The sequence below is a fragment of the Nestor notabilis genome, unplaced genomic scaffold, assembly GCF_000696875.1.
Source record: "Nestor notabilis isolate BGI_N333 unplaced genomic scaffold, ASM69687v1 scaffold2680, whole genome shotgun sequence".
Lineage (NCBI taxonomy): Eukaryota > Metazoa > Chordata > Aves > Psittaciformes > Psittacidae > Nestor > Nestor notabilis.
The window spans coordinates 140,856-158,588 of record NW_009912272.1 but is presented as its reverse complement, the minus strand read 5'-3'; the positions used below and the strand labels follow the sequence as shown (position 1 = coordinate 158,588).

Sequence of the window (17,733 nt, the reverse complement as noted above, 5' to 3'; positions counted from 1 at the left end):
AACATGAGGGAAAGACGTCAGCCAGATTACAGCCTCTATTCAGAAGCACAAGGTATCTTAATTTACTGGTGGTGCCTTGTCTTTGTATTATAACAAAATTTTAGAACATCTGTGGCCTTCAGTTCAGTTCAGTCAGTGCAGCACTTGCAAGAAAGCTGTCAAACCACTCGTTACCTCAAGTGTCATGACCAGTGTTTGGAATTTTTTAAAGATATATGGGATAGGGATTTTTCTTCAAAAGGGGAAAGAAAGGGTAGAGGAGGAATATGCTTCATGGACTAGAAGTGCAGCTTCTAGTGAAGATACTGGGCTGTGTATTAGCTCATTTTGGATGGGAAGGGAAAAAAGAAAAGTTTGCTAGTTTTTGTTTTTTCCTACCCATGTTTCCTGGCCAAAAGAGATGTGGGAAGGAGATGGTGAAAAGAAAGATGTCAGCAGGCAGGATGGATAACATACAAATCTGTTACCGCTTTCCCTAAGAGCCTGCTGTAGGCTAATAAAGTTTAGCTATAGGAGCAAATGCCTTACAACAAAGAATCACTGTGAGCTAGTTAAGAGACCTGTAGACTTGAGAACTTGCATGGCAAAACTGAAACAGAAGGCTTTTCTGTAATTTTAATACACATTTGTGTGCATCTGTGTATTTGTTTATTCTGGAAGACAGCTGATTTGGTGGACAGCAAACAAGCATCTCCTTGAGAGAAGACTGTAAACTTCACATCAAAGGCAAAAATAAGGATAGTAACCTCTGTGTGGGGAGCCAAGAGGCAAGCATCTCAGGGCTCAGGGAAAAGTCATAGGCATGGGTAAGACAGAGGGCTCTTGGAAATATAAGTCTTATAATAGTGGAGAATAGGTCTTTGCTCTCAGCTGATGGGAGTGAGTTGTGCTAACATCTCCCATCCTTCTGCTAGGCACTCGAAGCAGAGTGCAATTCCCACAGGGCCGTATGTACAGATGTAGTGAGGAGGGGCTGGGAGCTGAGCCAGAAGAACCCCACACACCAGGAGGACATTCTGAGGCAGACAGACAACCTCCAGAAGTTGTGGCAGCAGCTCCAAGATGAGGTGGCTGATCGCAAAAGCCGCCTGCAGGCAGCAGCTCTCATCAAACAGGTAAGCAGGGCCATGCTGTTATGTGTAGTGTGGGAGACACGATGTGGCTCAGCTCTGCCCCATGCCCCCTTATGAAGGGCAAGAGTGGCAGGATGGCTTCAGGTGTCAGTCTTCAAAAAGATCTCTGGCAGCAAAGCCTCAGTTGTCCTGCAAGCCAGGCAGGCAGGAGATGAGCAACTGGGTGTTGCTCCCCGTTAAAAATGCTAATGGAAATAACCCACATAATAGTGCTGATGCAGAGTCATTATTGAGGTGGGATCTGGGTAGCTGTGTGGTGTTTTTCTAACATAAAAAAAAACCCCAAACAAACAGAGAAACCCAACAACAACAAAAGAAACACGCTGTGAGGCTTGGATCTGCCTTGGACTTCCCAAAGCCTGGGAAACATTTGACCCTTGCCATTCTGACCTACACTTTTACACCTACAAACATTTACAGATCTGCAAATAAACAGCTCTCACAAAAGCAGCATTCACAATTCACATAACATTATCTCAGATATTCTTATTCTCCATTTCCTAAGTATTTTTGCTGTTGCTTCCATGAAATGCTTGAACAAAACTTAACAGCTTGTTCTTGACAAAGTCTAAATTCTCTCTTTTATGTAGCAAATTTAACACTGTTACAGTGTTTAGCTATTCTTTCTTTTTCCTTTGCTACTATGGGTTTTCTTTGTTCTGTTGTACCTTTATTTTATATCTCAAAATCTTGTTTTGCTTTTTACAACCATAGCCAGGCAGACTGCAAATTGTGGGAAAAAAGGAGAAAACTTTTGTTGTAAACTGAGTTCATTGCTGGACTATTGCTTATAATCTCTAGAAAGCATCTGTTGGAATCACATGCCTACCAACATCATACATTGAGGGTTCCTTTTACCACTGCTATTAATTGCCATCATGTTTTAGTTAGGTAGGAATTATTAAAGAGTTAGATAGTCGATCCTTGAATCTATTTTCTCACTTTGATTCTGTGAATTATCTGTGCTTGATATGATTATGAAATGCATCATGGATTTAGAGCTAACTTATTCATAGTTTCACAACACCTCGAAGTAACGTTATAGCTACAGACCTAATGGCATTTCATGATACTCATAATTCTCAAAAGAGGAAAGAGCTGAATATGACACTTTCAGGATGAAACTGAATGTTTTCTTCCCTGTGTTCCTTAGTACTTTGCTGACGTTGATGAAGCAAATTCATGGTTGCGAGAAAGGCAGCCCCTTCTGGCCAGCAAGGACTACGGAAAAGATGAGTCGAGCGCCGAAGCGCTGTTGCACCGTCATTTGCGCCTGGAGAAGGAGATTGCAGCCTACTCATCTGAGATGAGACGCCTGAAAGAGCAAGCTGACACTGCAGCAGAGCAAGCTCCAGCTGCAGTAAGTAGATGTGCCATGTTTTGTTGAAGAGTGTAAATGAAATGTGGTTTAATTATGTAGAATATTTTTAATTTGCCAGAACAGAATATTTCAAATGATCTAAGCAAGAAGATTTTTTAATTCAGGAGAAATTTTTAATCGGAGTTGAGGCAAATTTTTAGATGACAAAGAAGTTCATTGACCTTTCATAGCCCACATAGTTAGTGTTCTGTAGAACGCTAGAAATATGCATTCCTTATACCAGTCCTTACAAATACCTGCTTACTTTTTATTCTCATAACATTATTAATTTCAATTAACTTTAAAAAGCAGACATTTAATCTAAACATCTTTGCAAATTCTTTTGGCAATCTAAGGTAGTGACGAACCATCTCACAGCTCCAGGAGCAATTGATACCATCCTGGGGTAGATGTTTAAGACACATGGGATGAAGTCAACCCCTGAGGATGCCTCTCTTTTTCACTGCCTGAAAGAGAACATTTGACTTGAGATCAGCTCATTTGACAACAGAATTCAAGGGAGATTAGTTCATATTGACACATTTCGTAGCTTGCTTCTTTGAGACTTCCGCTATCACTCAGTGTTTAGCCAAACCAGTCTGAGAGCTATGAGCACCACTTTGGCTCTTTCCTTTACCTCATCATTCAGACATTAATCTTTATTAGAACAAAACCTTCATTGCTTTGTTATTAAACATGAAAAAGTATGTGACAACATGGTATCAGTGTGCAAATAAACATTTATTTACTAGGGCTCTCACAAGCTTTGAAACTGGAAATGTTTGGGTATTAAAACATCACCACAAATAGAACTGTGAGCGTAGATGAATCCTTGGTTTTTGACAATTTTAAAAATTTAAACAAAAATCATCAAAACAACCTTGATGTGGGCACAAAATGAAAATTTTTATTGAATCAATATATTTTAGAATGAGCTAAATTAAACTTCTGCAGGCAAAACTAAATCGTATTTCAGTTATTTGGTTCATTCTTTCAGAATAAAATGAAGGAAAGAGATTCAAGCAGATACTGGGAATGAGTCAGAATGCTGTGATTTGAACTAACAAGTTCAAATTTTGCTTCCATGTGAAATTTTTATTGACATTAGAAATATTCATCCATTGATTCTGTTAAATTTTGCTTAACAGATGGTGAAGACAGAAGCCCCAGAGGACTTAAATCAAAAGACAACTAAGCTTCCATTCAGTCGAACCTGGGCAACATCTGAAACTGCGCTCCCCAGAACCTCCAGTCCAGATGTTCATTTTCTTCCAGAAAACATCTGGAAGACCCAAAGCGAAATAGATTCACTTTACGAGAATCTACAGACCATGGCTGAGGTATAGTATCCCCTCCAGTGCTTTGTAGTTTACAAAAACAGTCAAGTCCAAAGCAATGCGAAATGAGATTGAGTGTTGGGCTGGCTTCTGCCTTTCAGTTTAATAATGTGCCTCAATCCTGTGAAGTCCCATGGGACTTAAAATCTTAAGATTATCATTGCAGTTTTGTATCAAAACATGTTTTCTATTGGCAAAATTCCAGTTTACTTTCTGGGAAGTCTTTTTACTTTATGAAGAGTGGGGGTTTAGTGGGTTTTTTTTCTTCTCCCTAATATTTGCTTGCTGCAGCTCCTGAATCTTCAGGCTGCTTTACCTGATACCAGAAAAAATAAGCAATCATAATCTGCACTCTCCATTTATTACTTTTCACTCCCAGCTGCCACAGTTCTGCCCTAAAGACCAATTACAACATGTCTTATGGGACTTTCACGTATTCTATAGATTACTGACGTAAATCCTCAGACTGCACCAGAGGCAGCACAGCAGCCTTGCTGCCTGTCAGAGGTTGAGCACTCTCCAACTTCTTTTATCCTTTTAAACCACTGTTGCTCTGGGAAGAAGGATTGCGAACTGAAGGAAACATGTTCTGTTCTTTTTCAGCAGTGTCTGGCAAAACTACTAAGCTACCACCTGTAGTTTAAATGCAATGATCTTTTTTTTTCCTTCCAATGGCAAGGAATTACTACAGCAATACTTAAGTCTTCATCTGTTTTACAGGACAGAAAAAAGGCTCTAGAGGAGATGATTGGATATTACCGCTTCTGTAGCTCTTGTGAAGAATTTCAATCATGGATGAAAGATAAAGAGAACATTTTCCGGACTCTTCAGCCTCAAGCAGGCAATGTGGAGGTCATGCAACAGAAATATCAGGTACCCTTTTTCCCTGCTCACAGACAACACCTTTTAAGTCAGATTGACCTTGGGAGAATAGATGATGTTGAGAAATGAAATTTTGAAAGTCTTTTCATTCATTTCAACTTACGGAGCCTTGCATAGAGCAGATACTTCTTTTGTACAAACTATGCTGAGCTTATCGAAGCCTTTAACTTCTGTGGATGTGATATCCTGTACAAATATCATGGTATAAAAGGACTCTTTTTGTGGTTTATCTTATGCCACCCAAAATAAAAAAAAGCCAGATGATAAAAAAAAATCCTGCAGCGCCCTTTCATCCCAGTGACGTGGGACATATATACATAAGTGTAATGTACACACTAGGGGAGGTCAGGATGGGTATAGGGGAATGACATGACCTAGGTGTGTATAGTGCCAAGAGACAGGTAAATGGAGAAGCCAACTGTGAAAGTGGAAGGTGAATGGGTATGACAGATTATTGAGAATCATGTCCATAGAAATAGAAAACTTGAAGTTCTGCATTCTTGTCTTTTTTCTATTTTAGGGCTTTTTAATGGAACTGGCTGCAGGCAAAGGCCAGCTGGGAGATATTGAAAGCTTAGCTGCTAAATATGGAAAGATCAGTCCCAGCAAATATTCTGAGATCCAGAGATGGCTGGAAGAGATCAACATCAGGTAAAAAAGCTACTGATAAAACAGAGATTTGTCTCATGGGAGCTGAGCTTTTGTGCCCAATCTAGACTACACGCAAAGAATACCTGTCTGCTAGATTTTTAAGTCCCAATATTGGCCTGAGGGGAGGTTTTCATGTGTGAATACAGCTGTTTGCTGTATTCAAGGGGCTAGGGCAAAGGGGCAGAGGATGTTCCCAAGAGCCTGGCCTGGGCCTCGTAGCCTGTCATAGCTCCAGGACTGAGGGGTGCTTCTAGGCCCCTGACAGTGAGAAATTTAAACTGCAGCAATTTGTGCCTATGTGTGTGTTGAAGCACAGCACGAATCCACCCAGAGGTGACTACAATGGATTCAGGGCAGTTCTGTCTGTACTGCACTGTAACACCCTGATGTGGTTACTTAAACATCTGGGTGAGGGTGCCCTTCACAAGTATTGAAAGGAACATCAAGCCCTATTTGACTTCACCAAGCATATTAAGTACCTGTTCTGTACATGCTCCTGGCACCAAGCCACCCAGCTGGAACTGAGACCACAGCCAGGTCCTGGTTTTGACCAGTTGTTTGTTTGCATCATGTCCAGTGCATTCTGGACATCTGAGCAGGGTCCTCTTGCTTGAGAGGGCACTGAGATTAACTTTGATGTGGGGGAATGTTAGTGTTCACCCCTTCAACCCATGTATGTCATGATGAAATCTTTATACAAGACTTTTTCTGACTAGAGAAAAGAAATAGCTCATGTATAACGAAGCCTACAAATTCAATCTGCTCTCTAGGTAAAGGCAAGCTTTGGGGTAGCACTTGAAACTAGTTGTGAGTAATTGGGTTCTCTCTGTCCAAGGTGGGAACGCATGGAAACTCTGAAGGAAGAGAAAGGCTCCGAGCTGATTGGAGTGGCTGATGTGAGGACATTTCTTCAGGATTGTCAGAGCATAGGAGTACTTCTGCAAGACAAGATGGTCCAACTCAGAGATTTGGAACCAGGGATCTCCCCTGCTGGACTAGAGTCAGACAAGCGCAAACTGTGTACAATTGAGAGAGAGGTCCTGGTGATAGAGAGGAAAATCGAATACTTGAGGAGTGTTGCAAAATCGTAAGGAACCTTCTCTTTGTTTCCATATTCTTTAATAGTTCTCTATGATCATGTTGTAAATTATGGCTATAAGGAGAATGAACAGCTTGTGGAGTTTCTCTTGAAGTTTCTCTTTCTAGCAACCTGAAGAACTGATTTACCCACTGGACTGAGATCATCTCTCTTGAGTACTGCTGGGTGATTGGTGAAGTGATTGCTTCCAGATTTCACTGTTATAGGAGAATAAATACCACAGGATTGTTTGTGGCTCTAACAAATTATCTCTGCTAATGGGATTTGCCTAGTTCAAAATATGGAAGTATCATAGGTCCTGAAAGAGGGTAATTGGGGAAAAGAAGGATGAAAGATAGCAGAGCATTGTGCACAGGAATTTGAATTTTAAACATGAATTTGGAGTTTTTTACTACTTTACGGTTTCCTCTTCTCTGCACTTGTGAGACCTCACTTGGAGTATTGGGTACAGTTCTGGTGTCCTCAACATAAAAAGGACATGGAGCTGTTGGAGCAAGTCCAGAGGAGGGCCATGAGGATGATAAGAGGACTGGAGCACCTCCCGTATGAAGATAGGCTGAGAAAGTTGGGGCTGTTCAGCCTGGAAAAGAGAAGGCTGTGTGGAGACCTCATAGCAGCCTTCCAATATCTGAGGGGGGCCTACAAGGATGCTGGGGAGGGACTCTTCATTAGGGACTCTAGTGGTAGGACAAGTGGTAATGGCTTTAAACTTAAACAGGGGAACTTTAGGTTAGATATAAGGAAGAAGTTCTTCGCAGTGAGGGTGGTGAGGCACTGGAATGGGTTGCCCAAGGAAGCTGTGAATGCTCCAACCCTGGAGATGTTCAAGGCCAGGCTGGATAGAGCCTTGGGCGACATAGTTTAGTGTGTGGTGTCCCTGCTCATGGCAGGGGGGGTGGAACTAGATGATCTTAAGGTCCTTTCCAACCCTAACTATTCTATGATTCTATGATGGGAATTAATTACTGAACCACAGTGGTGTTAACAGAGTCTTTCGCAAGGGATGTGCTCTCTCCAGTACACAATATTCGTATCAACATTTCTTGCTAGAGTGGAACCTTTGTTGCCTTGGCTGACTTTCCTTTTAATGGAAGCATAATACTGGTTCAAGCTCTAAATGTCTGAAGTGTTCATTCATTTGAACGCATTTCCTGTTGTAGGATTAAGGACACCAACCCTGCAGAGAGCAGAGCCATCACTGAGCAGGTGGAGAACATGGAGAGGCTTCTGGCAAAGCTCAAGTTGGAGACCCAGAAGAAGCGGGACATTCTTCAGCAGGCCCAAAATCAACAGTCCTTCCTGCAAGATAGCCGCAGGCTCCTGCTGTGGGCAGAAGGCATTCGGGAGAAACTAAGCAGTGAAGAAATGGGTGTTGATGTGGCTTCTGCAGAGCAGTTGCTGAAGGAACATCAAGACCTACTGAAAGAAATTAGGTCTCAGAGAGAAAGGTAGAGAGATTCTGTCGGAGTGGGCAGGGTGGGCTGATATGGCAACGGTACTTGAAGATGAAACATGTCTACTGTGTATATAAATTATATACGAAACTGATGCCCAGAGTTTATGTAAATGCTCTTGAAACTCAGTGTAAAAAGGAGACTGAAGAACATGAAATCTAGTTAGTTCTTACATAGCTACCATGATAGCTGATGGAGGGGGAAGGAGGAGCTGTATGTTTGGAGTAGTATTCCACCAGCTCTCCTGACACTCTCACACTCTCAGATAGTGCCATCTGCACTTTATTTCAGTTTCTCCAGTCCTTCTTTTCTCAGTCCTCATGCTCCCAGTTGTCATCATCTTCAGTGCTCCTTCCGCACTTTTAAGAATGCCAGATACTGGTGCCACTCCTCTCCCTTTTAATGGGAAAGCCTGCTTAAATGGGGCAATCTCACCTACCGCCTCCAGCATGTATCCCTGAAGAAACAACCTGCTGCATTTTGTAGTGCACAACCATGGCTAGCAGGAAAAGACTGAAAGGGAGGGAGGGAAACTTAAGGTCTAGACACTGCCAAGAGCACAAAAAGCTGTGATGAAAGAGAATTCATATGCCCTTATGCAGTAAGGTCTCACTTTTGACTCTGGGTAGATTTGTACAGCTGGAAGAACTAGGGCGCAAAGTAATCCACGAACAACCCAGTAACAGCAGGACCGTAGCCGTCCGCCAGTCCTTGGAGAGGCTTGCCAAGGAGAGCGAAGAGCTGGAGAAAATGTGGGAACAGCGACGGAAAAAGCTGCAGGATGGCCTAGAATTGCAAAAGTTCAACAGGGAGGGAGACCGCATCAATGCAGCCCTCTCTGGCCATGAGGCTTTCCTCCGAGGAGATGACCTCGGGGTACGTACAGCAGTTGATCTTGTATTCTCCTACTTCACCTCCCCATCCAGGGAATAGGAACAATATTCTTAATTACATCAGTTTCGTCATTGTTATGGTCATGGCATTTTAATACTTGGAAACAAGATTTTTGCATTCTTATTAATGTTCTTAAGTTCTTTTTGAGAGCAAAAACAAATTTAAACCAGCTAGAGTTGTGATTTGTTACTGTATCTGTGCATGTCAGATGATGTATATACAATGTCTCATCCATTTGGTGGTTAACCATTAAAAGAAGTTTTGGCTTGAACATAGTTATTTTTAGTGAATTAAAAACCTGACTTTTTAATAAATAAAGCTTTTTCTTTCCATCGAGTATTTTAAGAACATTAAAACAAATGGAGGGAAAAAACCAAATGCAGGCAATAGTCACAAGATCAGTGAAGGAGGAGATTGTGGTATCTCACCATTTTTCTGTTTTCATCTAAAACTGTAACTTTGATACTTTTGGGTCAACCTAGTGGAATAAAATTTCATTTGGTTATGGCCTTTTGTATTGCTGGTCCCTAGATGTGCTAGAGTACTGGCATAAATTCAGAATGCAGATTTTCTTAAAAGGTAAAAATGGAACCATAATAGAAACATAAACCAGACATAGCAGGTATGATAGAAGCATAAGCACCTGCTGCTTGTTTGTAGCCCTAAACATCCTTAGGCACATGCAAAATGTACACTGCATCTCCTGCCTGAAGACACAGTGTACCTTCACTATATCTTTTATTTTTCATTGCTTCAGAAGCAACATATGACCAAGAAAAGACTTGACCAAATTTTCTTTCTTAAATGCAGGACCACGTAGATGCTGTTCGAAGCCTGCTGAAGCAGCATCAGGAATTTGAACAACTGCTGATGGCGCTGAAGAGACGGATTGAAGCACTGAATGAAAATGGAGTGAATCTAATAGAGAACAGCCACTTTGCATCTCGTGTGTAAGTCCAAACTCTTTCCTTTTTTATTTAGCTTTAATAAATGATCCAGTGCGATTAGCATGAGATTACAAACTAAATCCTGAGCCAGCATTTAGTTGACTGATGTGACCTGCTGAATGAGAGAGGCAAAAATACAAGACTTCCTGTGCTTTCAGGACAAATAAGTGAAATGCTTTAGGTTAAAAGTTGTATTTGACAGAAAGCTAGAATAATTCACCTTGTATCATAAATTACATATAGTGTTAAAGCTTCTTTAATGTAAACTAATTAAATGCCCACATAAAATGAATTTTCCTTCATTTTTCAGTATCACATATTAGAATTAATGTTTGCTGTTAAAAAGATACAGAAGACTTCACAAGGAAATAACTCATCAGTAGCAGTTTCGTGTTTTTGTCAAAGCTGAACTGTCATCGGTGATTTTTTTACTGTGCCAGAGTCACTAGGATCTAGTAAGAGGACCTCTGCATAAATAAGAATTAGAAATACAGGGTCAGAATGGACATCTTGGGTCAAAAAAGACCATGTTGTGATCACAAGTGATAATGTCTTGAAAATTCCCTGCACAAATTTATAAAACTGCTCTTAAAACCTGATTTCCTGCTAGCACTATTACCATGAGAAGGCCATTCCAGAGCCTCATTGCACTTACATCACAGAGAAAATTATTAGCTAAGGTGGAATATTTGGGAAAGAGGAAGGTCTGGGTGTTTTACATGGCTGCAATTCACTAATGTAACAGACCCATGTGTTGAACTAGATGCTATTCAAATCACAGTCAAGACTACAGTTAAGCCAAGGGGGACCAATATAACTAGTACTGCACTGGACTTTGTGTTTTTCTTGGTAGTATTGAAGAGAGAATGGTCACTCTTCGGCAAAGATGGGAGCGGCTGATACAAAGCAATGCCAAGAGAAAACAGAGGTTGTTGGATTCCCTGCTGCTGCAGGTAAAAGAACTGATGCTGCAGATTTGGTCATGTATGTCAGGCATGTACGAAGTAGTTTTACCCTTCGTCTTAATATGAGACAAATCTCAAACTGCTGAGTATTCCTATTGCAGTTCACTTTCTCTTTGGCTATGGGACAGAGAATTTCACTCTCCAGGGGGCAGGTGATGCACTGATAAATTTTACAAAGCCACAACCATAGCAAAATACCAAAATGAAAATGGAAATACTGAATGAAAAATAGCAAAAAAATATTTTGTCAACTGGATGAGTTTATTCTGCTCATTATTTATTATTGTTCTGGCCCTTAATAATTGGGCACTGTTACTTACAGTAACTGTACTTTTGGCACCAAATTTAGCTTCCACTGCTGAGATACAAAGTTGTTATACTGGAGGACTGGACCACTTACTTACGGCTAAAATAATCTATGAAAAATGCAAACCTTCACTGACAATTAAAGGCAACAGATAGTAACATGGTAAAAAAGGGACTAAGGGATATTACTCTGAGAGCTTAAAAGCTCATCAATGGTTCAAGTTCATACCTCTTCAATTAAGATTGTTTATAACGTAGAACAACTTTTATATGAAAATACATCACATTTCTTAACAGTCAGGAAAAAAAAATCAGGACAGCAAGGACACGCTGCAAACCCACACATATTCGGAAGTTAAATCAATTTAATCCTATTTGTTTCTGTAAGGAGTTTAATCGTGATGCTGCTGAACTTTTGATATGGATGGAAGAGAAGTACAAGATTGCATCAGATGAATCCTACCGTGATCCAACAAATGTTCTACGCAAACTGAAGTGGCATGAGGCTGCTGAGAAAGAAATGATGGCTAATGAGGAGCACTTTGCAACACTGATAAAGGTGAAGGAAGTTTTGGAGCTGAATCTTCCATCTTGTCCCAAACTGATCTGCTCAAAAAAGTAAAAATAATGATGTGCTGTGTTTCTCCAGAAAGGAAATCAACTGATTCAAGACAACCATTACGCGTCAGTTTCTATCCAGGAGAAGATGTCAGAGCTTCAGAAGAAGTGGAAGCAATTGTATTCCAAGATGATAGAACGAGGCGACAAGCTGAGACAAGCTGGGCAGCAAGAACAGCTTATGGAACTGCTCCAGGTCAGGAAGTGATGGGGAGCAGAGGGAAGGAATAACCTAGAAGCCTGGTTGCTCTCTTGTGTAGTCCTCACAAAAAAGAGCAGAATACCACCCAGATAAAAGTGTATTCTAAGGTGTCCATTTTGCCTACGGTCTTGGGAGACAAAACCCAATATAATGCTGACCAAGCTCACTCCAAAGCTATGAGCAGAGTAACAGTGGCAGCACAACAGCAAGACACAGGGCTGTTGAACTCAGGCTCAGCATTCTATCTGTGCGGCCATCCCATACTGGGAAAGCAATCAAAACTCTCTGCATAGGTCAGTGCCCTGCAAACGTAACTAACGGCTTGCTTGAGTGAGTTTGGGGATTGGTGACATGGCACTGTATTAAGTAGGTTGTCATCCAGGCAAATTGTACAAGAGGAATAGTGTGCTGTGAAGCTGTTTTGATACCTGTCATGTCATGGAACTGCTGTTGTGTTGTAGCTGCTATCTGAAGCCTTTGAAGATTGTTTGATTGTTTTGTACTATGTCACTGAAGATAGTTCAAAGAGACTGCTTTAAATTATGTGCTTTAGTGTCTCAGACAGAAGAGTACTCCAAAATACTATGCAAAACAAAATATTCCCAGGAGATGCCTCTTAGAGGCACCTGGACATCATGTTATAGAGAAAGGACATATGAATTTTGCAATTATGTTGAGGAAGCTGTAGTGAGATGGGCTGAGGGAAAGAAATTGATGTAGATATGTCAGTACAAGTATGCTGTAACCTCTTCCTGGCAGGATGCAAAAAAGAAGATAGAGAAAATTGAGAAAGTTCTTCAGGAGTCTGAGACAGGCCATGATTTGCGCTCCAGTCGTGATCTACTCAAGCAGCACAGGCAGCTGGAAAACGAGACACGTGAGCTGGCAGAGAAAATGAACTCCATTGTATCCCATGCGAGGAAAATGGCCACCAATCACTTTAACTCCCAGAGGATTCTGGATGAAACACAGAAATATCTGAAAAGGTGAGCTGTCACTCTCTTTTTGAGTCCACCCCACATGGCAAATTGCATTTTGTATTCTACCTCTTTGTCCTCCTTTTGGGGGTTTACTAGGTTTAACCCATATTTAGGAATGATTTCTCCTCCCAGTTGTACCACAACTGTGCTTTGAACTGAAGCTACACAGCTGCCTTTGACCCACCTCAACCTTTATTGCTGGACCTTCCTCCTTGTCGGCTGCACTTCTCCTCTAGCCCTTTGCTCATCCGTAGGTCATCCACTGGTTGTTTCTCAGAGGTGCGGTGATCCAGCACTCAGTAGTGACTAGTTCCTTAAAAAACATCACAGGGCAAGCCTGGGACTTCCAAAGTGTAAATCACTTTTCCTCTGCTTATGTTTAGTGTTATTGTATAAGTCTACTTGCTGAAAGAAGCCTTCTGGAGAAGGGATTCTTGAATGTGCAGTCAGCACTACCCATTGAAATTTAATTGCAAAAAAGTGTCCAGTGTTTTCTGATCTTTACAGTGGTATCATAGCCTAATTCCCTTGTCAGAGCCAGGATAAATCTTTGTTTTAACATATATTTAATGGATGACTCCTAGGTTTGAATCTTTGCAAGCACCTCTTGATGAGAGGCGCAAGTTGCTGGAAGCTGCAGTGGATCTTTATGAGTTCTACCATTATCACGACATGGAACTGAACTGGATTAATGAGCGACTGCCTATTGCCCGTTCCACCAACTGTGGGAAGTCCTTGGATGTGGCTCAAAATCTGCTGCAAAAACATAAGGTAACTCCTTTAATAAAGTGTATTACAGCATATTGGCACACACATTTCACCTCAGCCTGCAAAACAGACCTGCATAGTTCTCCTTTATCTTCAGGAAGGCTGTTGCAAGCAAAATGTATTGCCACAGATTCAATGAGTATATTCACTGATTCCAGCACTAGCTCAGCTAAAATGATTCCAGTGGATTGAGACAAGTCAGCAAAGTGGTGCTGTTTTCAGAGCAAACATGAAATTCTTGTGGGAACTGCAAAATTTGACATATTTTGCAGTAGTATTATTCTGAGAAATTGTGTAGCTCTTCCCACTAAAGTGGATAAAAACCTAGTGTACCTCACAGTAAATAATAATAAAAAAAATGAGTTATTTGCTTTGTGGGTTGATCTGGGTTGAATATTTTGACTGTTACATGTTCATCCTGTTTTAGTTCTATGCTTACTGCTTTATTACATGTGCAGTCTTGAAATTTGTGCATGCTAGATTCTCTTGCAGAGCACGTAACAGCCATTTGATGTTTCTTTTAGTTCTGTACTGCTACAAAATGGTTTGAACAAACCATAGTCAATGTATTTTTGGAGAGGCTGGTTCTTTGTAGCAGTGTCTCACAGCTAGAGTGGCACCTCAGGCACCACAGGCAACACTGAATATTGCAGCAACTAGATTGCAGGTTCCATAAGAAAGGTTATAAGATCAGTGGGGAGGCTTTATGAAGCAGAAGTCTAATGATTTTCATCATTTCAACATTTCATGGTATTGGTAACAATGTCTCTTCTTGTCATACTCCAGCCCATTCATCTTCTGGAGTATATTTATTTTATTTAAAGCTCAATGCTTTCTTCTGAATCCCCAGGCTTTGTGTCTTATCCCTTGTCCTGCTCCATCTCCCAAACTTCCCTGGCTGCTAGGCAGAGGAAGGTACATGGTGACAAGAAGGAGTAGGACCAGGCCAGAACAACAAGCCAAGGACTTTGGTGACTAATGCTGAAGTTGCAGGAAAGTTAAGGGATGTTTGCTGCCACCTTACAGACTCTTATGTCCTCCCTCAATGGCAGCACCAAGAGCAGAGCATTGTACAAGGGGGTCTGGGACCAGTGACTGAGGCTGTAGCTGTTGCAGAAATAGACAGTCCTTGTGTCCACTGGCTATGCTCTGCCCACGGTCCTAGGACTAGGAGCATATAGAACTTCTTTGTGTTTACATACTCTTCCTTTATTCCTATCTTTTCCTTTTATCTCGTTCTCAGGAGCTGCAGGCAGAAGTGAATGCCCACAAACAGCAAGTCCAGCGGGTCCTGGATAAAGGGAAGACAATGGTTGTACATCAGCACCCATCAGCTCAGAAAATAAGCGAGAAATGCCAGGAGCTTGTGACTGCCTGGCAGGGCTTGGAGGAGGCCTGTGAGGAAAGGATGAAGCAGTTGCAGCACTCAGTTGGCTTCCAGGAGGTACAAATTACAGCAATGTACTTACATAGTAGCTTCTTAAGATAAACAAGAGGGCCAAACTTTTAAAGTGAGTAACAAAACAGCTTCATTGGGGCTGGTGTTCACTTCAGTTACGTGAGGCTAGACTCATGGGAATGGAGTTTTGTAGACATAAGCAGCATTTGCAGTATGTTCCCTGGAGAATTTGATCATCTGGCTCTTATTTCCTTTAGCTGTCCATACTACAGGCTTTATGAAGCCTGATTCTTAGAGGTGATTTTGACCTTCTCACAAAGGGGAAGGAGAAGTATCACACTGATGTTACACAGTTAGGCCCTACCCTTAGTGAGTAAGGTAGAGGAAGGGTCAAGTAAGGATACTGATGTGAAGAAAGAAAAGCAAGACAACTTGAAACTTACTGTCAGAGCTTTGATGCCTGGAGAAGACCTGTTACCCTGTACTGAAGCCTTTGATCTTGTGGCTTCTTTCTCCTTTGTATGATTTGACAGAACAGTGGGGAATAGTAGTTCTAGGGATGAAATATTCTTTATTTGTTATTTAATAAAACATCACATTAAACCTTACAATGCACCTTCCACGTACAACTTATTAGGTCAAACTAATTCACTTTCTCTTTAATTGATAGTTTTTAATGAATACATCAGACCTGGAAGCTTGGATAGCAGAAAAATATCCACTTGTGACAAGCAAGGACTATGGTAAGGATGAAGATGGAACACTGAAACTCCTCAAGAAACATAAGGTATTTTCCTGCTTAAATTCTGTATGTTGGCCTGGTCTGCTGATCTGTCTGCGGTTCTAAAATTTTCTCTTTCATTGGTACTCAAGAGTCCATCTACAAGATATTTTGCACTGATGCATGTCTACAAGTGAATGGAGAGATAAAAGAAATCAGTAAAGCTTACAAATGGTTGGAAAAAATGTAGTTTGGAGAAAAAGGAGACTGGTGAATATCCTCATCTCATTTCTCTAAGGCCAAAACTGACTGTGACCTGATACCTCTTTTCAGTATCAACAAATGCATGCAGAAGCTTTGGGTTTTTTTCCTAAAACCAAAGATACAGCTATAGTATTATCTAAGGAATGCTTTTCTCTGCCTAAGAGTGCATCAAGAATTTCTAATTGTCTTTATTCACCTAATTTGTTTGAATTTATGTACACCTTTTTTTCCCCAAAAAAAAAGGTTGCTCAAAAATGATCTAAAATTGATCAAGTCTTGGAAATGTCACATGCTTCCAGAAAGTTTTTCTCCTCTTTTAATGTCTTGTTAGATACACACTAGGCTGGTGCAAAATTTCAAATGGTGAGTATGTTGGCAGCTGTCTCTCAATCGACTCTTTTCTCTGCCAGGCACTGGAGCATGAGATTGCCATTTACCAAAATCTGATGAAAGAACTGAGTGAAAGTGCCCAAACTCTTCCTCTAGTGGGCCTCATCCAGTGTGTTGAGGTGGATGCACCAAAGGAACAAGTTCATTCAAGACTCGAGGAGCTGCAAGAACTAGCAGCAGCAAGGTATAAACTAGAACTACCCCTTGGATCCTAGGTTTGATTCAAAGCCCACTGAAGTCAGTAAAGGATATCTCTAGTTACCTCACTAGAATTTAGATCATATCCATTATCTCCTCTTTTTTCAACTGTATTTAGGAAATCGCTTGTTTCTATATTAGAATCATGTGAATCTATGAGCTTTTCATTATTGCTAAGCAAGACCTCTACCTCTTATTCAGGGAGTTTTGCTAAAAATTAAGGATTTTGAAGCCCCCAAATTTCCTCTTTACCTGTCATCACCCTCCTGTAATATTACTTGAGATGCCAGATTCTGACTTGCCTTTGTGGTATTTGGAATCTGCTATCAAAAGGGAAAAAAAGAGTTTTTAAAAGGTTTCCTTAAGGTTGCTTGAAAATTACCTGATTTATTACATAGCAGAAGGAAGACAACTACAGTTACACTTGTCTATATGCCCAGTGGCAGTGCTAGTATAGAAATGGTTTTCTTTTTGGTGATGCATTTATTTTTCATTTCACTTCCTTTCTGATATTGTTACAGTGAGATTCTTACAACAGGACAGTTTGCTTGTACACAGGAGTTTTAAGCACTTCTGTTTTGTTGTCAAGAAGGAAAAAATATCTGAACAGTTTAGGTTTTTCCTCCACAGAAATTTCACTCAGAAAAGGAATGGGGCTCTGCAAGTACAATAACACATAGAGTCTGAATACTATAATAATTAAGCCTAGAAGAGATGCTGATATTTTACATTTTGTTTGTATTCTTGTTTACAATTAAAAAAGTAAAAGCATCAGTAGAAAATCCTGTGAATGAAAAGTTCAGGAAAATAGACAGTCTAGAAATATTGTTTGTGTGTGTTGAACACAGAAATGTCTTGTGTTCATTCATGCTTAATGTTAACCTGGGTCTTGTGGTATCTTTTTGTTACTCTGGTTTGTAGCTTTGATCTGCATTCTCCTTAGTCGACTTTTTTCAGCAGACCACATGTCATGTGATAAGCAATTGTGGTTCAAATAAGGAAACTAAGTTCATCTTTCCTGGAATATTTGCACAATGGGCAGACAGTGTTAGCAGATGGAAAATTGTCATTTTGTTTACACCTCAGGCTGTATTATAAGATACTCTAGACAACCAGAAATATGCAGCAGGTTGCAGCAATTTTGTTGAACAGGCAACATGAGCAG

General features: G+C 40.7%; 1 protein-coding gene across 1 annotated transcript in view; it reads left to right on the top strand.

The window, feature by feature from the left end:
• The window catches only part of SPTBN5 (spectrin, beta, non-erythrocytic 5), a 91,022-nt gene that overhangs the window by 12,983 nt on the left and 60,306 nt on the right, over positions 1 to 17,733 (top strand). Inside the window, 18 exon segments of the mRNA XM_010018543.1 lie at positions 1 to 52; positions 915 to 1,115; positions 2,287 to 2,493; positions 3,642 to 3,833; positions 4,551 to 4,703; positions 5,233 to 5,363; positions 6,199 to 6,450; positions 7,623 to 7,910; positions 8,546 to 8,792; positions 9,621 to 9,760; positions 10,611 to 10,710; positions 11,417 to 11,587; positions 11,678 to 11,842; positions 12,608 to 12,834; positions 13,413 to 13,599; positions 14,840 to 15,040; positions 15,666 to 15,782; positions 16,391 to 16,554. The exon segment at positions 1 to 52 is cut by the window's left edge and continues 20 nt beyond it. Coding sequence (XP_010016845.1) covers positions 1 to 52; positions 915 to 1,115; positions 2,287 to 2,493; positions 3,642 to 3,833; positions 4,551 to 4,703; positions 5,233 to 5,363; positions 6,199 to 6,450; positions 7,623 to 7,910; positions 8,546 to 8,792; positions 9,621 to 9,760; positions 10,611 to 10,710; positions 11,417 to 11,587; positions 11,678 to 11,842; positions 12,608 to 12,834; positions 13,413 to 13,599; positions 14,840 to 15,040; positions 15,666 to 15,782; positions 16,391 to 16,554 — 3,195 coding nt within the window.